This window comes from Perognathus longimembris, chromosome 28 (genome assembly GCF_023159225.1).
Source record: "Perognathus longimembris pacificus isolate PPM17 chromosome 28, ASM2315922v1, whole genome shotgun sequence".
Classification (NCBI taxonomy): Eukaryota; Metazoa; Chordata; class Mammalia; order Rodentia; family Heteromyidae; genus Perognathus; species Perognathus longimembris.
This window is the reverse complement of record NC_063188.1, coordinates 24,543,188-24,563,384: the sequence shown is the minus strand read 5'-3', so window position 1 is coordinate 24,563,384 and position 20,197 is coordinate 24,543,188. Positions and strand designations below refer to the sequence as shown.

Below are 20,197 nucleotides of genomic sequence, written 5' to 3'. Positions count from 1 at the left end.
GTGGCGCCCACCTACCCACCCAGAGTGTGTCTTCAGCCTAGTGGAAGCCACAGGGGGTCTTGGTGGTGAGGACTGTGTGGCCCACACTCCTATACATGGCAGAGACACCGCTGCCTGTGTTCAGGATTGTGGAGGGGACAGGGCTAAACCAGGACCCACCTTTCCACCCCATGCGGGTGGTCAGGGCTGGGGGAGGGCTGGAGAAGGGCTTGGTGGAGTGGACTCTGCCTCCGTGTGGCCGCTTGGCGGAGTGGACTCTGCCGCTGTATGGCCAGCTGCCCGGGTCCATGGTGGGAGGTCATACCGACTGGCACCTGGTAGATAGAACAGATGGGTAGTTCAGCCACCACCCTTCTTGTCCTCAATTTACCTCTCTCTGTACACCAGTGTGGTTGAAGCCTCATCACCACCCCTTCCCTGCCTCAACCTGTGCCCCCTACATCCACATCCCCCGTTTGGATAACGTGGCGCCTGTCAGCCCCCTTCTGCAGCTGGAGCCCCTGACCTCACTTCTCTAATGGCCTGAGCCTTGGGTAGCTAATGTCTCAGCATTGTTAACGCTCAGGGATTTCATGGGGATAGTTGTACAACTACAGGGCAAACACCATAGGCCTAAAATGGTGTAGCTCTGTCCTTGAAGAGTAAGGTTTGTAAACTGCTTAACCGTTGCTTTGGGCATGGTGATGTGATACTTGTAGTGGAATGGGAGAAACGTTCAAGTTCACCTAAGTGTTGAATTCTGTATGTGGCTTTGTGTTCAGCTTGGCTATTTGTATGCTATAAAAACTTAGGAAGCAAAGGACCCATAAGGGCAGTTTAAGGTTGTTTATATGTAAGAAAGGATTTGATTCTCTTCCGGCAGTCCAGCAAAGTGCTGTAACTTCCTTCCATTCTCAGTTTTGACTTTAGAGCTGAGAAGCTCAAGATAGCCAGTAGGTTGTTGAAATTTGCACTAATACTTTAAGTGATTGTTTTCTTTTATTATTTCTGTGGCTTTCTTCCTTCTTCCCTCCCTCTCTCCCACTCCCTCCTTTTTTGTGCCAGCACTGGGATTTGTAACTCAAGGCCTCTTGCCTCATAAGTTTGCTTATTTGGCCCATACTTTACTACTTGAGCCACACTGTCAGCTCAGCTCTTTGCTGCTTAGTTTTGAAGATGGATTCTCCCAATCCTCCAGCCTGAGCTGATTGGAACTGAATTCATGTGGATCCTAGTTCCTGTGCAGAAAACATTATGGGCATGAACTAAGGATGCATGGGTTTGCTATTCCTATTATTTCAAAACATTTACATTTTGGCTGCATATTTGCTGCAGGTTTTTTTTTGTCCTCTACTGAATCCTTCATTGTTTTCACTTTATGGTTCTATAGAATTCTAACATTTTAAGGTAAATGTTGGTATCTTTTATGTAAAGCAGACAATCTGGAAAAGAAGAAGATTTGAAACCTAGACTGAAATCAATGATACATTCCTTACCAAATTCTTAAGCTTTAGAAAGGGCCTGACAGCTAGTCTTTTTGTGTGCAGCGTTTCCTGTTTTTTTCTTCTGTTCTTCTGTCCACATTGCATCACATAATTTGAGCACCTTTTATTTAATTGACCATATTGCTAATGACAGCAGACATCTGTTATAAGAAACGGCTCAAGTAATAACAGAATCCTTTATAGAAGAAACAAAATCTGGGTATGATTATCTAAAGCACATGTGATTCACCATCATAGGAGTTTTGCTAATAGTATAAATTGACATTCTAAATATGGTTCTTTTTTTTACAAGAAAATAATTTTCTTGGAACACTATATTAAAATAGGAGATATCATTATATGATCACTGATATTTCTGCTTGTAGCCAGATACCACTAAAAATCTTGTTGTCAAGTTTTAAGTATTTTTTTTTCATTTTTCTCTACTTCCATAAACATAGGAGTAAAGGCAACATGTTCTATACCGATGTGCTTTTGAGTAAGCATGGGTCATTGGCCAACGTATGGCTGGCAGCTCATTGGGAGAAGAAGCTCACAAAGGATCATGTATTTAGATGTAACATAGAGAAAACCATTGGGAAAATTATTTCACATAAGGTATGTAACTGATTATAAACATTAGCGTATATTCAGCCAGAATCCTGGGCAGGAAAGCAATGAGAATACAGTTGTATCAGGAAACATATTTCTGAACAATTTTACTTTACAAGTGATGGTTTTTAATTCCTTTAGCATCTTTTGTGTGAACACGAGCAAATGTTAGATCTAGTGCACAATTATTTTATGTGTTTTATCAAGAATAAATTGGACCCTGAGAAATAAAAAACAAGATCTATATTTTGTAATTCTTTATTCTCTTCTAATAAAATAAAACATGTACATAGCCGGGACATAATAAGTATTTCCTATACAAAAATGACTGAGTGTGGGTAGAATACAAAAGCATCAATTATAAATAAAATAATGTGAAGCTATTTTATGACAAGCAAAATACTTCTGACTTATGTCTTTATATTTTTCGTTATGAAAATATTAAAAAGTCTAATAACATTCACCTTAAACATATTAATATCTTCCAATTTAAATACATGACTTTAAAAAAATTAATTATTAGTAAATTAATTTTTTTGCCAGTCCTGGGACTTGGACTCAGGGCCTGAGCACTGTCCTTCGCTTCTTTTTGCTCAAGGCTAGCACTCTGCAATTTGAGTCACAGTGCCACTTCTCGCCATTTTCTATATATGTGGTACTGGGGAATCGTACCCAGGGTTTGATGTATATGAGGCAAGCACTCCTGCCACTAGTGTATATTCCAAGCAAAATATATGACTTTTTTTTTTATTATAATTGAAAGTCTATTTGGTGGGCTCTGGGCTAGACATTTTTTTTTTTTTTTTTTTTTGCCAGTCCTGTGCCTTGGACCCAGGGCCCGAGCACTGTCCCTGGCTTCCTCCCGCTCAAGGCTAGCACTCTGCCACTTGAGCCACAGCGCCGCCCCTGGCCGTTCTCTGTATATGTGGTGCTGGGGAATCGAACCCAGGGCCTCGTGTATCCGAGGCAGGCACTCCTGCCACCAGGCCATATCCCCAGCCCCTGGGCTAGACATTTTACTGGTTAAATTTTTTTTTTTTTTTTTTTTTTTTTGGCCAGTCCTGGGGCTTGGACTCTGGGCCTGAGCACTGTCCCTGGCTTCTTTTTGCTCAAGGCTAGCACTCTGCCACTTGAGCCACAGCGCCACTTCTGGCCATTTTCTGTATATGTGGTGCTGGGGAATCGAACCCAGGGCCTCATGTATATGAGGCAGGCACTCTTGCCACTAGGCCATATCCCCAGCCCTGGTTAAATTTTTTAATCGTCACAATAAGCGGGAATCTTAACTCAGTTAATTGTGATGGGTAACCAGATGAACTTATGCATTGTTCAAATTGATATTTGGCCCTTACGTCATTACTAATCTGTATGAGCCTTGGTTTCTCTTTTGTGAGTAGGCATTATTAAAGTTAAGTAAATTAATGAATGAAAACCTCTTTGTACATTATCTGGCACAATGTAAATATATAGCAATTGTAGTCATGTTTGTTGCCCTGCAGTTGAAGAAGTCATAATGACTCACCTTTAGCAATTACCAAAGGCTTCAACCCAGGTTGCTTGACTGCAGTGTTTATGTTCTTTCCTTAGTATGAATAATAGTATACTTCCCTTTGATTCCTTGTCTGATTACATTTGCTAAATTATATAAAGAATGTTCACCTTTTATTTTTATAACTTTGGGTGAAAGTTAAGGGGCTTTAGATAAAATACACAAGGTGCTTTTTAAGGGGAAGAAAATCTTCTGGTTTTAGAGAAGTCTTTATGACCCTAATTTTTATTTTTGTAACACTCTGTATGTTATCGAAAGGTGAAATTTTCCCTTCGAACTTCGGGTCATCTTCTTCTGGGAGTTGTTCGAATCTATAAGAGGAAGATGAAGTATCTTTGGGAAGATTGCAATGAAACAGCTGGTAAAATGAGTATGACATTTCGCCCAGGTAAACATACAATGTTAATTTGTCTTACTTGTCCTGGTTTGTTTTGCATTTTGTGGGGTATGCTCTTTCACTTGACAGAATGCTTGGGGTTCTGGATGAATTTAGTGAATGTAAGCTTCATTTTTTTGGGACCCTAGAATCCATGGTTAAGGTAAATGTATTCTCTTTCTTGTTCCTTTCCTGTATTTATATAGAAGGTTATGCTGTCCAAAACTTGTTTGTTGCTGTGTGCATGTAGCAAATAAACTTAAGCACACCCCATTTGTGTAAAGATCTGATAGTCTGTTTTTAATTCCTTTAATTTCCCATTTGTTTGTGCCCATATAGTAGACATTGGAAATTGTTGGGGGCTCGGGACCCCCTTCCCCCTATCTCCCAGGGGGATGCCTGAATCCCAAACTATGAAAGAACACTCGGCTTTATCCCTCCCGCCCGCAGAAGGAACAAAGCGTGTTCTTATGGATTACGCTAAGATGAGGAAATTTGCTGAAACCTCCCCCCCCCCCCCCGCCGTCCCCCTCACGTGTCAGAAGCCAACGCAGGACAGAGGTTTCGGGTAGCCAGGTTTGGATGTTCTGCCGGTCTCCCCGTCCAGAGGGAGGGCAGAAGAAAGGAGGGAAGGAGAGGGACTTGGGGTGACTAGCTGATTGGCTGAGCTGGGCTGCCCATCAGGGGATGTCATGAAACTTCCTCTATGGGCGGGGACCACAATCCCCAAGGGCCGGGCCTCCGCCATTAGACACGTGGCCAAGCCGAGAGGCGGGGACGGCTTGCTTCTCTTCCGGTTCAGGCCGGAAGGTGGGAGGGGCTCCCTCCCACTCTGCCCCAGGGCTTGGGGAAGGGCAGCGTCTTGGGAGCTCTGTCGCCCTTCCCCTCTTGAGGCCAAACTAAATCCCCAACATCTGCCCCTTTTTGTTTTTTAAATGAGCAGGGGATGCTGTAAACATATAGCACATTTGTAGGCATAAGGCAGTCCAAGTCCAGAAAAGTCGGAATCTTTAGTCTGTTTCCACTCCACTCAAGATAATGCGGGCATCAACCCTTTTTGGGCAGTGAGGTAGAAGCAGGTTGAAGCTTTGGCATCTCTGGTAGTTCACAGTAGCTGATAACTTAAACACAGGTGGTTAGTAAAACATTCCTTTTTCTTTGTAAACATTGAAGCGAAGGTGCTAAACCTTTGTCCTTACTTTTAAGACATTTTTATCATGAAACATTGAGGTTGAGTGTCAAAACCCTCAGCTCCTATTTCCCTCTAACGGGACTCCCTAACGGCAGTGTGAAAGGCAAGGGAGAAACAGTGCAATTCCCCATTTCATTCCCTGTGCAAAGCCGTGGGCAATATCGTCACGGCAAAAAATCACACCACGAGAGACGCTCAAGAAGAGTCTAGAAAGCAGACAGGTTGTCTCCTACCGCTATTGCCCTTGTGTGCAGGCAGGCTTCCTCTATTCTCTTGGAAGAGCAGAAGAAATCCAGTATGGTCCTTGTTTTCCTAGAGAAAGCAACAAGACATTTCTCCAGAGCAAGTGCTCTGGGTTTAGTTTTCCAATCTGGAAAGGCACATACACTGTTCCATCCCACACTGATTTGGGATGATTTAAAAAATTTTAAGATATTTAATATAAGCATAACTATTCTTAATTAATCATGGGGGCTACTCCCCCTCTTTTTTTTTTTTTAAATTTATGACACCGGCGGGCACCAGGCAGGGAGTGTGGGTGAAGGTCTTTTCTTCTGTAGCTATTTCCTGCTGAAAGGGGGAGATGTAATCAAGGGCCCCTGGTCAGCCCGGCACCGTCCAGTGTGGCTGGCAAAAGTTCCCATCATTACCACGAGAATGGTCAATAGGGCCAGAGGGTGCCATGGTGTCCTCAGGCCAACTCCTGCATCATGGGCATACCTAGAAGTTTCCAGGGCTGGGGACTCCAGGGTTCAGGTCTGTGTTAGGGTGACGGCTATGAACGGCAAGTTCCCAGGTGGTGATCTCAGCAAGAGATGTTATTCTGTTAAAAGAGACTTTTGAAAAGGTCAGGCAAAAGATTGCTAAGTTTATAGGGCTAGTTAACATGAATGGCGTAGAATATACCCTGGGCATAAGCCAGGAAAGTTCCATTTGGAGCATAAATCCAATTGTAAAATGAACAGGTAAGGAGAAATGACTGAAAGAAGTGTTTAGTGATAGAAAACCGATTGGGCATAGCCAGTCAGAGGCAAAAAAAAAAATACATACATACATATATATACATATATACAACTGGCAGAAAAAGAAAATGGACTGGACTGGGTAAGTCCCAGGAGTTCCAGCGCTTGTTGCTGGGATGGCATGCTCCCATCCGCATTTACGGGTTTTGGACTCGGGGCCTGAGCACGGTCCCTGAGCACTTCTGTTCGAGGCTAGTGATCTACCACTTGAGCCACGGTGCCGCTTTCAGCATTTTGCTGGTTCTCTTGAGCCAAGTTCTCAATCTGGCTCTTTGCTGGTTAACTGGGAGGTGGAGTTTTAGAGAGATTTTTCTTTTGCCCGGGCTGGCTTTGAACTGCATCCAAGGAGTTTTAGATATAAAAGCCCTTATTATCTCCAATTGAGCAACAAGGAAAACAACATTTGTAACTCGTTGAGAGCTGACTAAAAACTGCTTGTTAAGGTTTTGCTGTAACACTTAGAGAACATGAGATCTATGTGCCATCAATCTGAATCACGCCATTTCTTCTTACCGGCAGGTGAGAGAGAACACAGATGAATGACAACCGAGGGCAAAGGGTTAAAGCAGTGTGGAACTTTCAGTTTTAGGAGTGGCTGCGTCTTTCATCCCAAATTATCAGGTTCCATGCCATGCGATGGAGAGATCCGGGCAAGGCTGCAGTGGCATCTCTGGATAGACTGTCACATCTCGTTTTGGGTTGCCTGAAAAATTTCTACATAGACTGGTTGATATTTAAAATCCCCCAACAGGAGATGGTGTGATTGACAGTCTTTTCAGAATTGTCATTTTTCTTACTTGACTGCTATTGATGAAATGTTACCAAAATTCCTAAGGCTTTCACAGTACTCTGTTCATGTGCTTCAACTGTAGTGTCTTCAGATTTTAATTTACAGACCATCTATTCAACTTTGGAGACATTAATCATTTTTCCTCTTTTTAGCATTGGTGATTTAAACATCAGTCTTTCCTTATCATCAGAATTGAAGTATCTTTGTTACACCCATTTTCTGATCCTCTGTTTTGGCACTTACTGCAGTTTGAACTCAGGCCTTATGCTTGCCAGGCAGCTACTTGAGAACTCAGCCATGCTATCAGCCCTTTGTCTAGTACTGGTTCTTTCTCCCTGCCTGGGAATAGACTTGGTGTACATTCTGAATATATGGGCATCTTCGTTATAGCTGAAATGACATATGTGTACTACCAAGACAAGTTTATCGCCTTTAATACAGACTCAGGTTTTCTGCTGAACGTTGTCCTCAATTTCAGCCTGCAGTGAGGCTAGTATGACAAGTGTTCATTACCACACCAAGCATAGCCTGCAATATAGCAACTATGATGAGTGTTCATTACCATACCACGGTATCAGTGGATAAATGGGTCTCTTGAATGTTTGAGGGCTGTTGTCAAACTGCTGATCTTTCAATTGACAGCCTCCCCATTAGCTCGGAATTAATGCATGCGCCATTGATAGCACAGCTGATTTTCCGAGTCTCTGATAACCTGTCTTAATGTTTTTCCTGCGCCAATTGTTCAATCATTATGGAGTCTCTCCGGTCTTTGTTTATGATATGTGTGTTCTCTAATTAGCTATATAATCCTATCAATATGGCATATTTCTTTCTTATTTCAATTATGTTAGCACAAATATTTATTGATCTCATCCTTTGTGCCAAATATGTTAGGCTCTGGGACATAAGGACCAACAAGGCAATGGCCCTGGTTTTCTTTCTCTAAAGAAATCAAATCAGGGGGCTGGGGATATAGCCTAGTGGCAAGAGTGCCTGCCTCGGATACACGAGGCCCTAGGTTCGATTCCCCAGCACCACATATACAGAAAACGGCCAGAAGCGGCGCTGTGGCTCAAGTGGCAGAGTAGCTAGCCTTGAGCGGGAAGAAGCCAGGGACAGTGCTCAGGCCCTGAGTCCAAGGCCCACGACTGGCCAAAAAAAAAAAAAAAAAAAAAAAAAGAAATCAAATCAGGAAACTTGAAGAAATTTTTTTAGGTTACGTGCTATAAATGAAACTGAAATTAGCACAGCAACACAAAACAAAAAATTCAATTGACCTTTGACTCCTGGTAAATGCTTTTTGAGGGGAAGATGCATGGATATAGTCGCTAGAATAAGGGCAAAAAAGGGATATGTAGCTTAAAAACAAAGGGTTCATATCAAAAAGTGGTTCAACTCTCTGAGAGGATCTAAAGACCAGAAGAATTGGAATGTAAGGTGGAGAGGGTCTCCAATGATGCCTGATAGACTTGGAAGACTGAAGAGGCCCAGGCTGGAAATTTTGATTTAATTTGCATAGGGGAAGTTGCTCAACCACTTTAAACACAGACTTTGTCATCTGTGTGTCATGGGCTGCAGAAGGGCAGGAGTAGGCACAGAAAAACTAGATAAAGGTTCAAAGCCAATGTCTAGTGGGAGACAATAAACATTTAGCGGAATTATCTTATTTGCCTATTGATTTTCTTTTATACTTTTCAGGACTGAGTGACCTCTCAACAGGGGATTTAGAAGCGTCTTACAGTGCTATCACATTGGAAGAAGAATTTTATGATTTTGACATGGATACCATAAAGTAAATTGTATTCCTTCTGGTAGATTTTTATGTCACTTTGCTATGTTCATATGCAGGTTGTTTGTAAGCAGGTAGAACATAAGAACTCATGTAGTTTACATAGATTAAAAATCACCATATAATTGAAATTTAAGACCACAAAATTTTATCAATATATTTATTGCACATATTTTGCAATACTGGGAGTATATTCACTCATTTATCCTGTAAGAGTTCGTTGTGTGCCTTCCCTATGCCAGTCACTGCTTGAGGCATTGAAGAGATGGCCATTGTTAAAACTCAGCTCCCTGTGGATTTTACATTTCAATTGGAGAAGGCTGGGAAAAACAAACAAGTGCATGTCCATTATTCCAGGAGATGATCAGATGCCTAACATGAAGGGAAGTCGGATTAATGCTAAGATGGTCAAGGAAGGATTTTTCTGCTAATGTAATTATGAAGGCCTGAAGGAGCTAAAGGGACACATCAATACTGTGGAGCAAGAATTTTCTATGTAGAACCAAGTGTAAAGTTCCTAAGGCAAGAATGCAAGTAAGATTGGAGTGGAGAATATGAGCAACTGAGTGGTAGATAAATGAGGTCACAGAGGTAGCAGGAGGTCCAGGCAATTTGTGGGATATTGCAGGTATAATGGCAATTGCTTTTTAACTAAGGAAAGGCAGGCATGGCCAGATCTAACTTCATTTACCATGCTCCCTCTGGCTGTTTACTGTAAGAGGAAAAAGAAGTAGAGAATGTGTGAGAAGATGATTGTCCTTAAACAATATTAGCTAGGAGAAGATAAAATCTCTAAGCAGTTCTCAGTCTTCATCTTAGCAAGGCTGTAGCTGTCAACTGTGGATGTGTGTGGAAGGCAGAGCCATCAGTATTATTTGATAATGAATATGACTGTGAGGGAAAGAAGCAAAGGATCACTCTGATTTGGGAGCATGGTGATTGAGTTAGCACCTCATAAAATTAGGACAGCTAGCGAAGGAAAAATTTTATTACATACATGTATGTATTATCTTTATTGAAAAGGGTATGAGCAGGCAATTCAATTTCATAAGTCAGGTAATGAGTTCATTTGTTCTTAAACACTGTTACCCCTTCCCTCATCTTCTCCAGCTTATCCTCCTTATTTGCCCCCTCCCTAAGTTGTAGAGTTCACTTCCTACCTAGTGTCAAGTGAGTACCTGTCTTTTGTCCTGCGGTTTCTGGGATTCCATTGGCCTTTGACAGATGGAATAAACTTATATACAAGGCACAACGAACAGAAAACAATGAGAAACAGGAAAGAAACCTAGCTACATACAGGATATAATAAGAATCCCTTGATTCCATTTTTGGGGAATTCATATTGATACGCTTCAGTGTATTTGTTCCTGTGTGCTTAGCATTTGGGTTATTGAGATCTCCTGTTACGAATATCATAGGCCTATTCTATTTATTCCAAATGAAGGAAAACATGCAGCCTACCTTTCTTTGGGTCTGGGGGAAAGACAACTTTGAAAAGGAAAGAGAAAGAAGAAAGGTATTGGATCGTGAATGGTTTTGAGCTGAGTATCTGTGGGTCCTTTAAATAGATGTTGAAAGCTCATATGTAAGGCAGTAGAATTTTACAAATGAGGATTCTGAGGATGGTTAGGTAACAGAGGCTCTTGTGGATGAGATCAGTGCCCTCCTAAGAGAGGCTTGAAGTAGTTTCTTAAATTTTCTGCCTCCTGAGAATATAACAAGAAGGCCCCTCTATGAGAAACAGACTCTCACAAGACACTGAATCTCCTGGCACACTAACTTTGGACTTCCTAAACTACCGTCTCTGTGTAACAATATTTTATTGGTTATAAACTTCCAGAGGTCTTGTACTTCATTTACAGCATCCCTACAAAAAACCAAGAGCCCAGTGACTCAGTGTCTGGTGAACCTGTGTTGACTGGGTCATAGATGGCAGTTTTTTCTCTTTGTCCTCACAAAACGAAAGGAACAAGATAGTAGCCTGAGTCATCCTAAGGACACTAATGCCATTCATGAAGGCAGAGCCCTTATGACCTAGTCACATGGCAAAGGCCTGAAATACTATCACCTTGTGAGGAGGTTGAACATACAGATGTGGAGAGGACCCTTGCCTTCAGGCCATAGCAGGTGTGCACACCTCCCCCACATGGTATTGGTGAACGCAATGTGAGAACATCTGAAAACCAGCACTGACTTTTGCAGTCTGGAAATTATTTGTATGTATCATATACTAAAATCTTGTGTTCACATATAATACTATTGACAAAGCAACACACATGCATTTTTAGGTAACGAACCGGGTTTTGTTTTACATGTTTTCAATATGTGGCCAAATAACTGTTCTTTTCCTATTTCTTGCTCGAACTTTCATTTCACTGTAGCACTATTGATGCGTCTGAACACTTGACTCAAAACCAAAGCAGACCAGAGGAAATTACACTTAAAGAATATTATGGTAAGGATCTATCTTTAGAAGCACAGAATGTTGGTGATCATGTGTAAGAAATCAAAATTACAGTCATAGGCCATTGTAGTTGTATTTTATGTAGTGAAACAATGCAATAGAAATTCACAAGGAATCTAGAAGCCTGTTTCTCACGTATGTAATCCTAGCTACTTGGGTTGAAAGGATCAAGGCTCAAAGCCAGCCTGGGGAGAAATGTCTTGGAGACTTTTAGCAGAAATGAACCACTAAAGAGCTGGAAGTAGAGATGAAACTCAAGTGGTAGAGTGTCCTCCTCGAGTGAAAATACCGAGTATGTAGGACCTTGAGTCCAGGTCTCAGTACAACCAAAAAATATCAAAGGATGAACATTAGGATGAACATTTTTCTGTACAAGTACGTGTTCTGCATTATAAAACTTTACTTTCTTTTTAACTAGGGATGTCAGTTCCTGGTCTTAGCATCTGTTTCATTTCTCAGCTTATGTCCCTTTCTTGAATTTCTACTATATGTCGGGTACTATCATAAGGACCTGTGCTGTACACGTTGAAAGAGGCAGTCTCTGTCCTCCAGCAGCTTCAGCCTGGCTAGAGACAAACACATGCTCTAGTTAACGTGTATGGAAGGTTCCACACACATTGTGCCTAAAATGCCTTAAAAGAATATGGCTGACATTTGATATCCAGGAAAATCATCATAGAATGGAGAATACAAGCCTTACAGTAGGAAAAAAACCTGAGTTGAAATATTGGATATGTCCTTTATTAAGGTGGTAACTGCTCCAGTAAAAAACCCTTTCAGTGATTTGTTCCCTTTTGTATGATGACGGATAGAACAATTCCTTCTGTTGCATAGTCTCATGCACAATATAGTGAGTTAATAGTGGCTGGTTGGACTACTGATTGTTAGTGGTCCCTGTCCAACTACATTGTTGAATGAAGGCTATAGTCCCATTCTTTTAAATTTCACCTCAATTTCCTTGCAACTATTGTTTGATCTTACTATTTTTCTTAATTTCCTTCTAACTCTTGCTGTTATTATTTTTAAAGTAATATTTCATGTTCCATATGTATCTTATTATATGCATATGTATGTTTTTATACATTACCAAAGTATAAATTTTCTTCTGCATTTATTAAGTACTTTTAGCTATAATAGTTAGATGTGTTTCAACTCTTAAGTATATGTGTCTGTCATGAACTGAGCCTTAATGATATCTACATATATATATTTATTTAGCAGAAGGATCTCACATTCTCAGAGGACACAGCTTTGAGGAAAGGTATACATTGCCAAACTGCAGTGTCTACATATCTGACTATAGTACTGGAAACCTCCTTGGCGAAAACTCTTTGATGTGTAACAGTGGGGATGGATTTGGAGATGAAGGAGCTTCTGAAACAATGATGGGTAGGCTCTTTGTTTTTCTGGAAATAAAATAATTCAGTCTGATTACTTTGATGCTTTAGAGGACAGGTGACATCAGAATAGAATTTGGAGGTGACTTTCTGTGTCTTGTACATCTTAATAAAATACACCATTTGCTGTACATCCATTAATGCGTTATACAACTCTCCAAGGAAGAGAGCAATATATTTAGGCCTAAATAAAGTCATTCATTGAAACAAACTTTTCATAGAGTTGGGGGAACCAATGCCTATTACTATTTGTACAAATTATTGTTGGAGAGGAGTGAGGTTAGTGCATCCTATGAACGTGACTTCTTTAACACAATTGTGGAACGGCTATATAAGATTATCTTTTGAGCATTTTATATTATGTTCGTGTATTTCTATTACTGTTGTATTATGTAATTATAGAAATGGGTCACAGAAAATCTGAGAAACTGTCTTCATTTCAAACATAGTTGGTGGCTGTTTATATCTAATGGACTCTTAGACTTTTCCTCTTTGTATTAAAATCTGGTTATTCCTTCGCAATGCCCTTTATAACGTAATGTTAATGTTTTTTGGACAAATGGAAGGTTCAAGTTTGTATGACAAAGATTCTGTGTTTTTCCAGACTTTCTATGGAAAGCAGATGAGAATTGCCTGTTAGAAGACATGCCTTTGGAGGAAACACTCCCATTGACTCCTGAATCTCACCAGGGTACGTTGAGTATGTCGAAGTCGCTTTCTGTGTGGGGAGTTGAAAGATAGCTAATATTCTAGTGAATCCTCAGAACTTAGAAATCTAAGTAGCAGAGTAGGATAGGAGGACTAAAGTAAAAGCTAAAGCCTCATAATCCTAGTCTAACTCTTGTTGATATGGAATCCGATGTTGCATGCTGAAAAAGTTCCACTGAAGAATATTTAACCGGAATTAGGTTTAGTATGAAAGCACATTTAAATGTGCCAAAATACTGCCGAAAATACTGTCCCTTTAAATCCTGAAAACGTGTGGTACATATTAAAAATTATCATAAGATATGGTTTCACAGGATACAATTTTAGAGAAAATGAAAATGGATTATGTTTTCCTGCGTAAATTTCTAAAATGTAGTCCAGATGAGTTGAGATCCTCTAGGTTTGTTTAATAGAATATGTTAACCCACTATGATTATTTTATTTATTTTTTTTTTTGGCCAGTCCTGGGCCTTGGACTCAGGGCCTGAGCACTGTCCCTGGCTTCTTCCCGCTCAAGGCTAGCACTCTGCCACTTGAGCCACAGCGCCGCTTCTGGCCGTTTTCTGTATATGTGGTGCTGGGGAATCGAACCTAGGGCCTCGTGTATCCGAGGCAGGCACTCTTGCCACTAGGCTATATCCCCAGCCCCCCACTATGATTATTTTTTAACAAATAAATTTATTTATTTTTTTGTTGTCAAAGTGATGTACAGACAGGTTACAGTTTTGTAGGTAAGGCAGTCTGTACATTTCTTATTTAACTTGTTACCTCCTTCCCCATTTTCCCCTGGCCTTTCCCCCCTCTGCATTTCCATTCCCCACCATGACTTGTACTGTTGGTTTTCCTGCCCAGGCAGGAAAGTCTATGAGACTTGTATCTCCAGTTAAACACAGCAAAACCAGAAGTCGCACTACTGCTCAAGTGGTAGAGCATTAGCTTTGAGTGAAAAACCTGAGGGACAGTTCCCAAGCTCTGAGTTCAAGCCCCAGGACCGGCCAACAACAACAAATATAATAAAAAAAAAACGTGAGAAGAGTTAGGTGGTAAATATTTACTCATGGATCTTTATGATTAACTGGTAAATTATTCAAGACAATATAAATTCTCCAGGAGACAAATCAAATTTATGTCTGTCATGTATTGGAGTGTCTACCACTGTTTTTACTGCTCTTAGGAAGGTGGGGACACCCTTAGATGTCTCAGGTGCTAAGAGCAAGATGAAAGTTGACTCACCAAAATACTGTGGTTCCCACACTGTATAACAACTGAGCCTTGATTCCTTTCTTAAATACAGGATTTGGAGCATTGAGATATGGCCTCAGCAGTATAAACCTTCAATTCATTTTCATTTTAATTTACTGTACACATAGTCTTGTATGTTGCAACATAATTATCTGTTTTTCTACTTGTTTTATGGTGACATTCATTAGCAAAACCAGATTCTTCAGCTGGCTCGTGTTTCAACTCAGATGACATATGTTTCCCTAAGATTGAAGAGATGGATACAACAACCTTAACAACTGAACAGGAAGGATTTATTCTTCATCCAATTGATACATCAGGTCAGTGGCATTGCCGTGTTTTGTTTTTGTCTTTTATATCTTTATTTACATACTTTGAGATACGTGAATAATTTAGGAAATGTTAAAGAAGGCAGACTAGCAGTAGCATTCGTCATATAATAGGTAAAGTGCATGAAATGACTTTGAGGTGATACAGCCCTGCTCAAATGATAGGTCCACATTGGGGAACTGGAAAGATAAATGTAACTTTAGTTCAAGAAATAACTGAGGCACTGCTGTGTGTTGGACACAGGAATGAAGAAAGGCTTCTGCCTTTGAAAAGAGCATGGCAGTAGATCTCTAGAATTCCAGCCTTTGGGCAGCTCAGTTAGCAGGATTTAGAATTCAGTGCCAGCCTTTTGTAAGTAGTCTGAGACTGGTCTCCAAAAGTGCATAAGGAGACCTCAAAGGAAAAGACTGCATCCAATTGAGATGAAAAAATATTAAAGTGAATATAATTCAAGGCAGTATGAGAAGGTCAGGAGAGAGAATTCCTTAACAATTGACCTGGAATTTTAATGTCTTTTCAGGAATAATAGTATGAACTTAATGCATATTTAGGTACTTCAGGAATATTCTAGTTTTATTAGTGCATTTGATAAGAGTCTTGCATCCTAAACTCAATTGTATAAGGCCCTAAAGCATTCCAATTTGCTCTCCTGAATTAAACTGAGCCTTTGTTCCACAGGAATGGCAGTAAAGTCAACCAACTTGGCTTCCCTCTCTGTGGCTCGTCATGTTGTTATTAATGTTTAAGGAATGAGGGAAGAGGTGTATGAGAACTCTGGTTTGTCAGTCACCTCAGTGTGCATGTATCCCATCTGTCCTAACTCCATAGCCAGACCTTTGAACCATGTTCCTAGGATTTCACTAAAGCACCTCAAGCAAGCAGGCTCTAGTACCCTGGCTGTCGGACCACTGGTCTGCATCTGAAATATCTAATTCTCTCCATTTCCAACATTACAAGGAAATCTTGACTTCTCCTTTTTCTGAATAAAATTTCCCTGAAGTGCTTCAATCCCATACACCTAGATATCTACTTTGAACTCATATATGAATTGTAGTAGAAGAGGAAAATTACACAGGAAAAATATCAATGAACTGTTCACAAAGTTAGGCTTGCCAGGGGCAAGGTGTGGCTCACATACCTATATTATAAGCTATTCAGGAGGATGAGATCTGAGGATCATGTTGTAAGCCAGCCTGGGCAGGAAAGGCTTTGGGACTCTTTATGTCCAATTAACCACCAGAAAAGCAGAAATAGCACTGTGCTTTAATGTGGTAGAGCAGTAGTCTTGAGCCAGTAGATCTGAGGGACAGTGCCTGGGCCTTGAGCTCAAGCCCCACGTATAGAACCTCCAAATAGTCCAACTTCCCTCTAAGTGCAGTATATGTTATAACTAAGTGTGCTCAGGTATCCACCTAGTAGGCCATCAACCCCCCCTGACGCACGTAGCAAGCAACACCTAGAAAATGTAACAGCACTTGGGTGTTCATAAATATATCTTACAAAAAACTTTCAAAGCTTAATCCTGAAAAAATAGGATTTACTTCCAAATGAATCGCTGCAGTTACTGTGTGAGTGTGTGTGTGTGTGTGTTATAAGCTTACATATATGATGTCTAGAATATCATCTTGCAAGTCTATGTAGACAGTCACACATATGTTTATTTTCTATATTTAGGAACTTCTGGGAAGAGGATGAGGAAGAAGAGGAGATTGCTCATAGATCCAGTCAAGGAGCTCAGTAACAAAAGTATATGTGAACAGCTTAGTTCCTTTGAGGACACTCTCAAGCCTTTAGAATTTGTACCTCCTACACGAAACTTAATGATGTTGAAGGAGAGGGACAAAGTGAGTACACTTCTCTCAACACCGTTTCAGCATTTGGATTCTGACCAGTTGAATAAGGTAACAGAACAGACTTAGGTCCGCACTTTGGCTAGAATGCAATATGTGCTTATGGAGTTTCCCATACTTATAACAGAATTAGAGTTTGTGTGAAAAGCCTTTTATTTAAAATGAGTTTTTGAATATGTATGTATGAGTTACCATTTTTTACCCTAGAGTATACATGCTTGTGTTTTAAGTACAGATCAAACATACAAAAATATCTGTTTTTACAGTTGTTTCCAACTTGGCTTTTGTGCTCTGGTTTTAAATCTGGAAGATCAGTGAAGAGGGACTTAGAAGGAAATGAAGTAAACTGCTACAATGATGGTAAGACTTCTAATGCTGTCTATGGGGAGGAGAAATTCCTGGAAACAAAAATCTCATTTTCCATGTCCCAGTGAAAATGGATCAAATTCCTTTTTCCAGTAATAAATGATAGCTTGAGAGTAGAATATTTTACTTAATATCGTTACTTCAGGCTGTCATTTTTCTTCTTTTTAGGTTAACGTATGAAAAGGATGAAGTAGCTAGGCTTGCTTGTGGTGGCACATGCCTATTTTCGTAGTTATTTGGAAGTGACTGTTTGAGTATATCAGGTTTAGGAGTAGCCAGACAAACAAGGTTTATACCTGTAATTCCAAGTATACAGGAGGCATGGCTCTAGAGAGAGTTGGCAAGAAGCAAAAATCTGACACTTAGTTAAAGGGAAAACAGCTGGAGTTGCGGCTCCAGGGATAAAATATTTACTTAACGGGTACAAGCAATGACTTCAAAACTATGTACCACACACTCCAAAAGATGAAAGCTGTTTATTAGGAATATTGCTCTGATACTCACTCTCATCTCCCATCTTCAAAGGCAGTATACACAAACCCACAAATCAAAATATTAATTTTATCTAACACCACCATGTTTCCTTTAAACAATGAAATGAAAATAAGTTAAAGATAAGAGTTTTAAACAATACAGTTAACCAAAAACCTAGCAATTGCCATCCATACAATGGGCTTATAGAATAGTACTGATCCTGATTACAGTTGGCATAATTACAGCATTCTCCTGTTCCCGTCACTTTTTGTGAATACATTGAAATCTACAGACAACCCACCCTAGTGAATATGGCGTATACATATTGTACCATAAGTAAGTGTGTGAGTGAGTGTGGAAGGGATGGATGAGAGGATGGAGGGTGGGATGATGAAAGTCAGAGAAGGGAAAGTGAAGATGAGTATGTGAGTCTTCAAGGAGCCCAAAGAACATATAACCCTTTGCCTGTGTTCTTGGATTCCAAGTTGTCTGTCTGAAGTCTTCTTAGTAACAACCATATCCAATTCCAATCTGAAAAGTACATTGGTGAAATATTCCTTAATTCCTTGGTTATACAGATACCTCCATGATGGAAGAACCAAATCCCCAAGAACACTTAAATCGGAAGCGTGTGACTAAAGAACCAAAGGATCTCTCTCCTAAGAATACCATGGTAAATATGAATCCTAAATAGAGGGTAACCAGAGAGAACTGGAATTATATTTTCCTGGCACTGCTGTAGTAGAGAAACAGGTGCATTTCGATATATCTCCTTACAATGGCAGCACATGTTTCATTTCTTACTATTCTCCAGTTCTTTCTAAAAATTATCACTACTGAGGAATCTCACAAGAATTTCACTTGCAAGGTACTTTTTGCTAGGAGATGAGCTAAAGCCGCTTCATACTGAAATAGCCTATTTTGACTGAGACATTCAATGAGTGCTTTCGGAATCTGAATCTATCTAGAGAATTCAGTAGGTTCCATTGTTTAAGTATGTCATGGAATCATTTCAGACTTTAGTCAGTAAACTATTTATGTATTTCTTTAAGTAGTTGTACAAAGAGGTTTCAATTGAACATGTATACAGCAGGTCTTGATGAGTGTGTTTCCATTCCCACTCTCCTACTGATCTATTCCAACTTCTATTTCCTTTAAACGAATATTTTGCGTATAATCATAAATTCACACCGCATCCTAAGGTAATATGTGTTCAATCTGCCAATCACGTTGACCATAATTTGAAACTATCTAAAAATTCATGAGCAAAGAAAACATTTTGCATAAAAAGTTTTCAGTCAGCTATTTGAGAACACCATTTGATAACAATGAAGTTTAAATTCTTTGTCTCAAAAGTCACTTTCCTTGGTGTACATATATAAATACTAGGTAAAAATAGACAAGTGATTTTCTGGTTTGTTCCATCCTCACTGTGTTTTGATAGCCATTAAGGGAACTCAGGTTCATGCCAGATTGTAATTCTATGCCTGGGGAGTAAAGACCCTTTCACGGAGCATAAAACAGTGTGTTTCACCCATTATGAAGGACTGGGTAATAATACGGTTTCTTTTTGGTCCTAACCTTCTTTATTTGCACTCAGAATTTTTTTAATCAAAATAACGTGTTGTAATTAGTATCATGGAATGTTTTCTGATTTTGGCAAGGAGGGGAATATGAAAGCAGTTACCAAAGTAGACATATTAATAAAATATATTATTCCTATGTGCTTGTCATGGAAAAAGGAGAGAGGTCAATGTTGTAGGTCTCTTCCACATTTCCTCCATCACCCTATGCTGTATTTTCTCCTTTCTTTCCATTTGTATTTTCCTTCCAAATTGGTGGACAAATGCCATATGCCGTGATGTATGGGAACACGCTCAGTTTGAAGGGCAGGAAAGTGGTAACTCTGATTAATCTTTGATATACTCTACCTACAAAAATGAGAATTCACAAAATGTTGAAAATTCACAGAGGTCAAATGATAATATGGCAAGGCTCTACAAATATGTGAAGACTGAAGTACACTTTGCTGTATTCACTAAACTTTCAGTAAGCTTTAGTGAAAATTCAAGGGAACACACAGAGAAGGCTCTTAAAGTGAGGGATGGGAACTGGGAAATGGAGTTTGGAGCTTTCAGGGTTTCTAGCAGTGCAGGGGAAGAAGCAATGGGACATGCTGAATTTGTGGCTTTCTCTTTTTCCTTCTTCCTTTATGTCTTTGCTCCCTCTGAGAGGACACAATCTTTTCTTAACTGGTGTCAGTGACAGCTCCAGCAGTGGCGGCAGCCATCCTGCCCTGGCCCTAGGTAGGGTGGCAGTGCCCCTCTCTCCTCTCTCAGTCCTTCTGGGGTGAGACCTTGGCAGGTGTCTTCCTTCTGCTACCTGGTACTTGGCCTGAGACTAGAGGTAGGAGATCAGAACTAGATCCACCGTTACATGACGTCAGCAGCACTGCCCTATGGGCTTCTGATGTGAGATCTGCAGTGGAGTGGGAATTGAAAAGGAAAGGGACAGCAAGTCATGAGGGAAGTTCATCCCTTCTGAACGGCATGGGGAACAAAGAACTATTTCAA

At 40.2% G+C, this 20,197-nt stretch overlaps 1 protein-coding gene across 1 annotated transcript; it reads left to right on the top strand.

The window, feature by feature from the left end:
* Positions 1-1,937: 1,937 nt before the first annotated feature.
* Positions 1,938-18,318, top strand: LOC125342979 (double-strand-break repair protein rad21-like protein 1). The gene is made up of 10 exons (XM_048335320.1): positions 1,938-2,081; positions 3,883-4,012; positions 8,703-8,796; positions 11,175-11,291; positions 12,561-12,646; positions 13,259-13,345; positions 14,793-14,924; positions 16,609-16,835; positions 17,051-17,144; positions 18,203-18,318. The coding sequence occupies exons 1-10, from the start codon at positions 1,938-1,940 to the stop codon at positions 18,316-18,318; spliced, it is 1,227 nt and encodes a 408-aa protein (XP_048191277.1).
* The last annotated feature ends 1,879 nt before the right edge of the window (positions 18,319-20,197 follow it).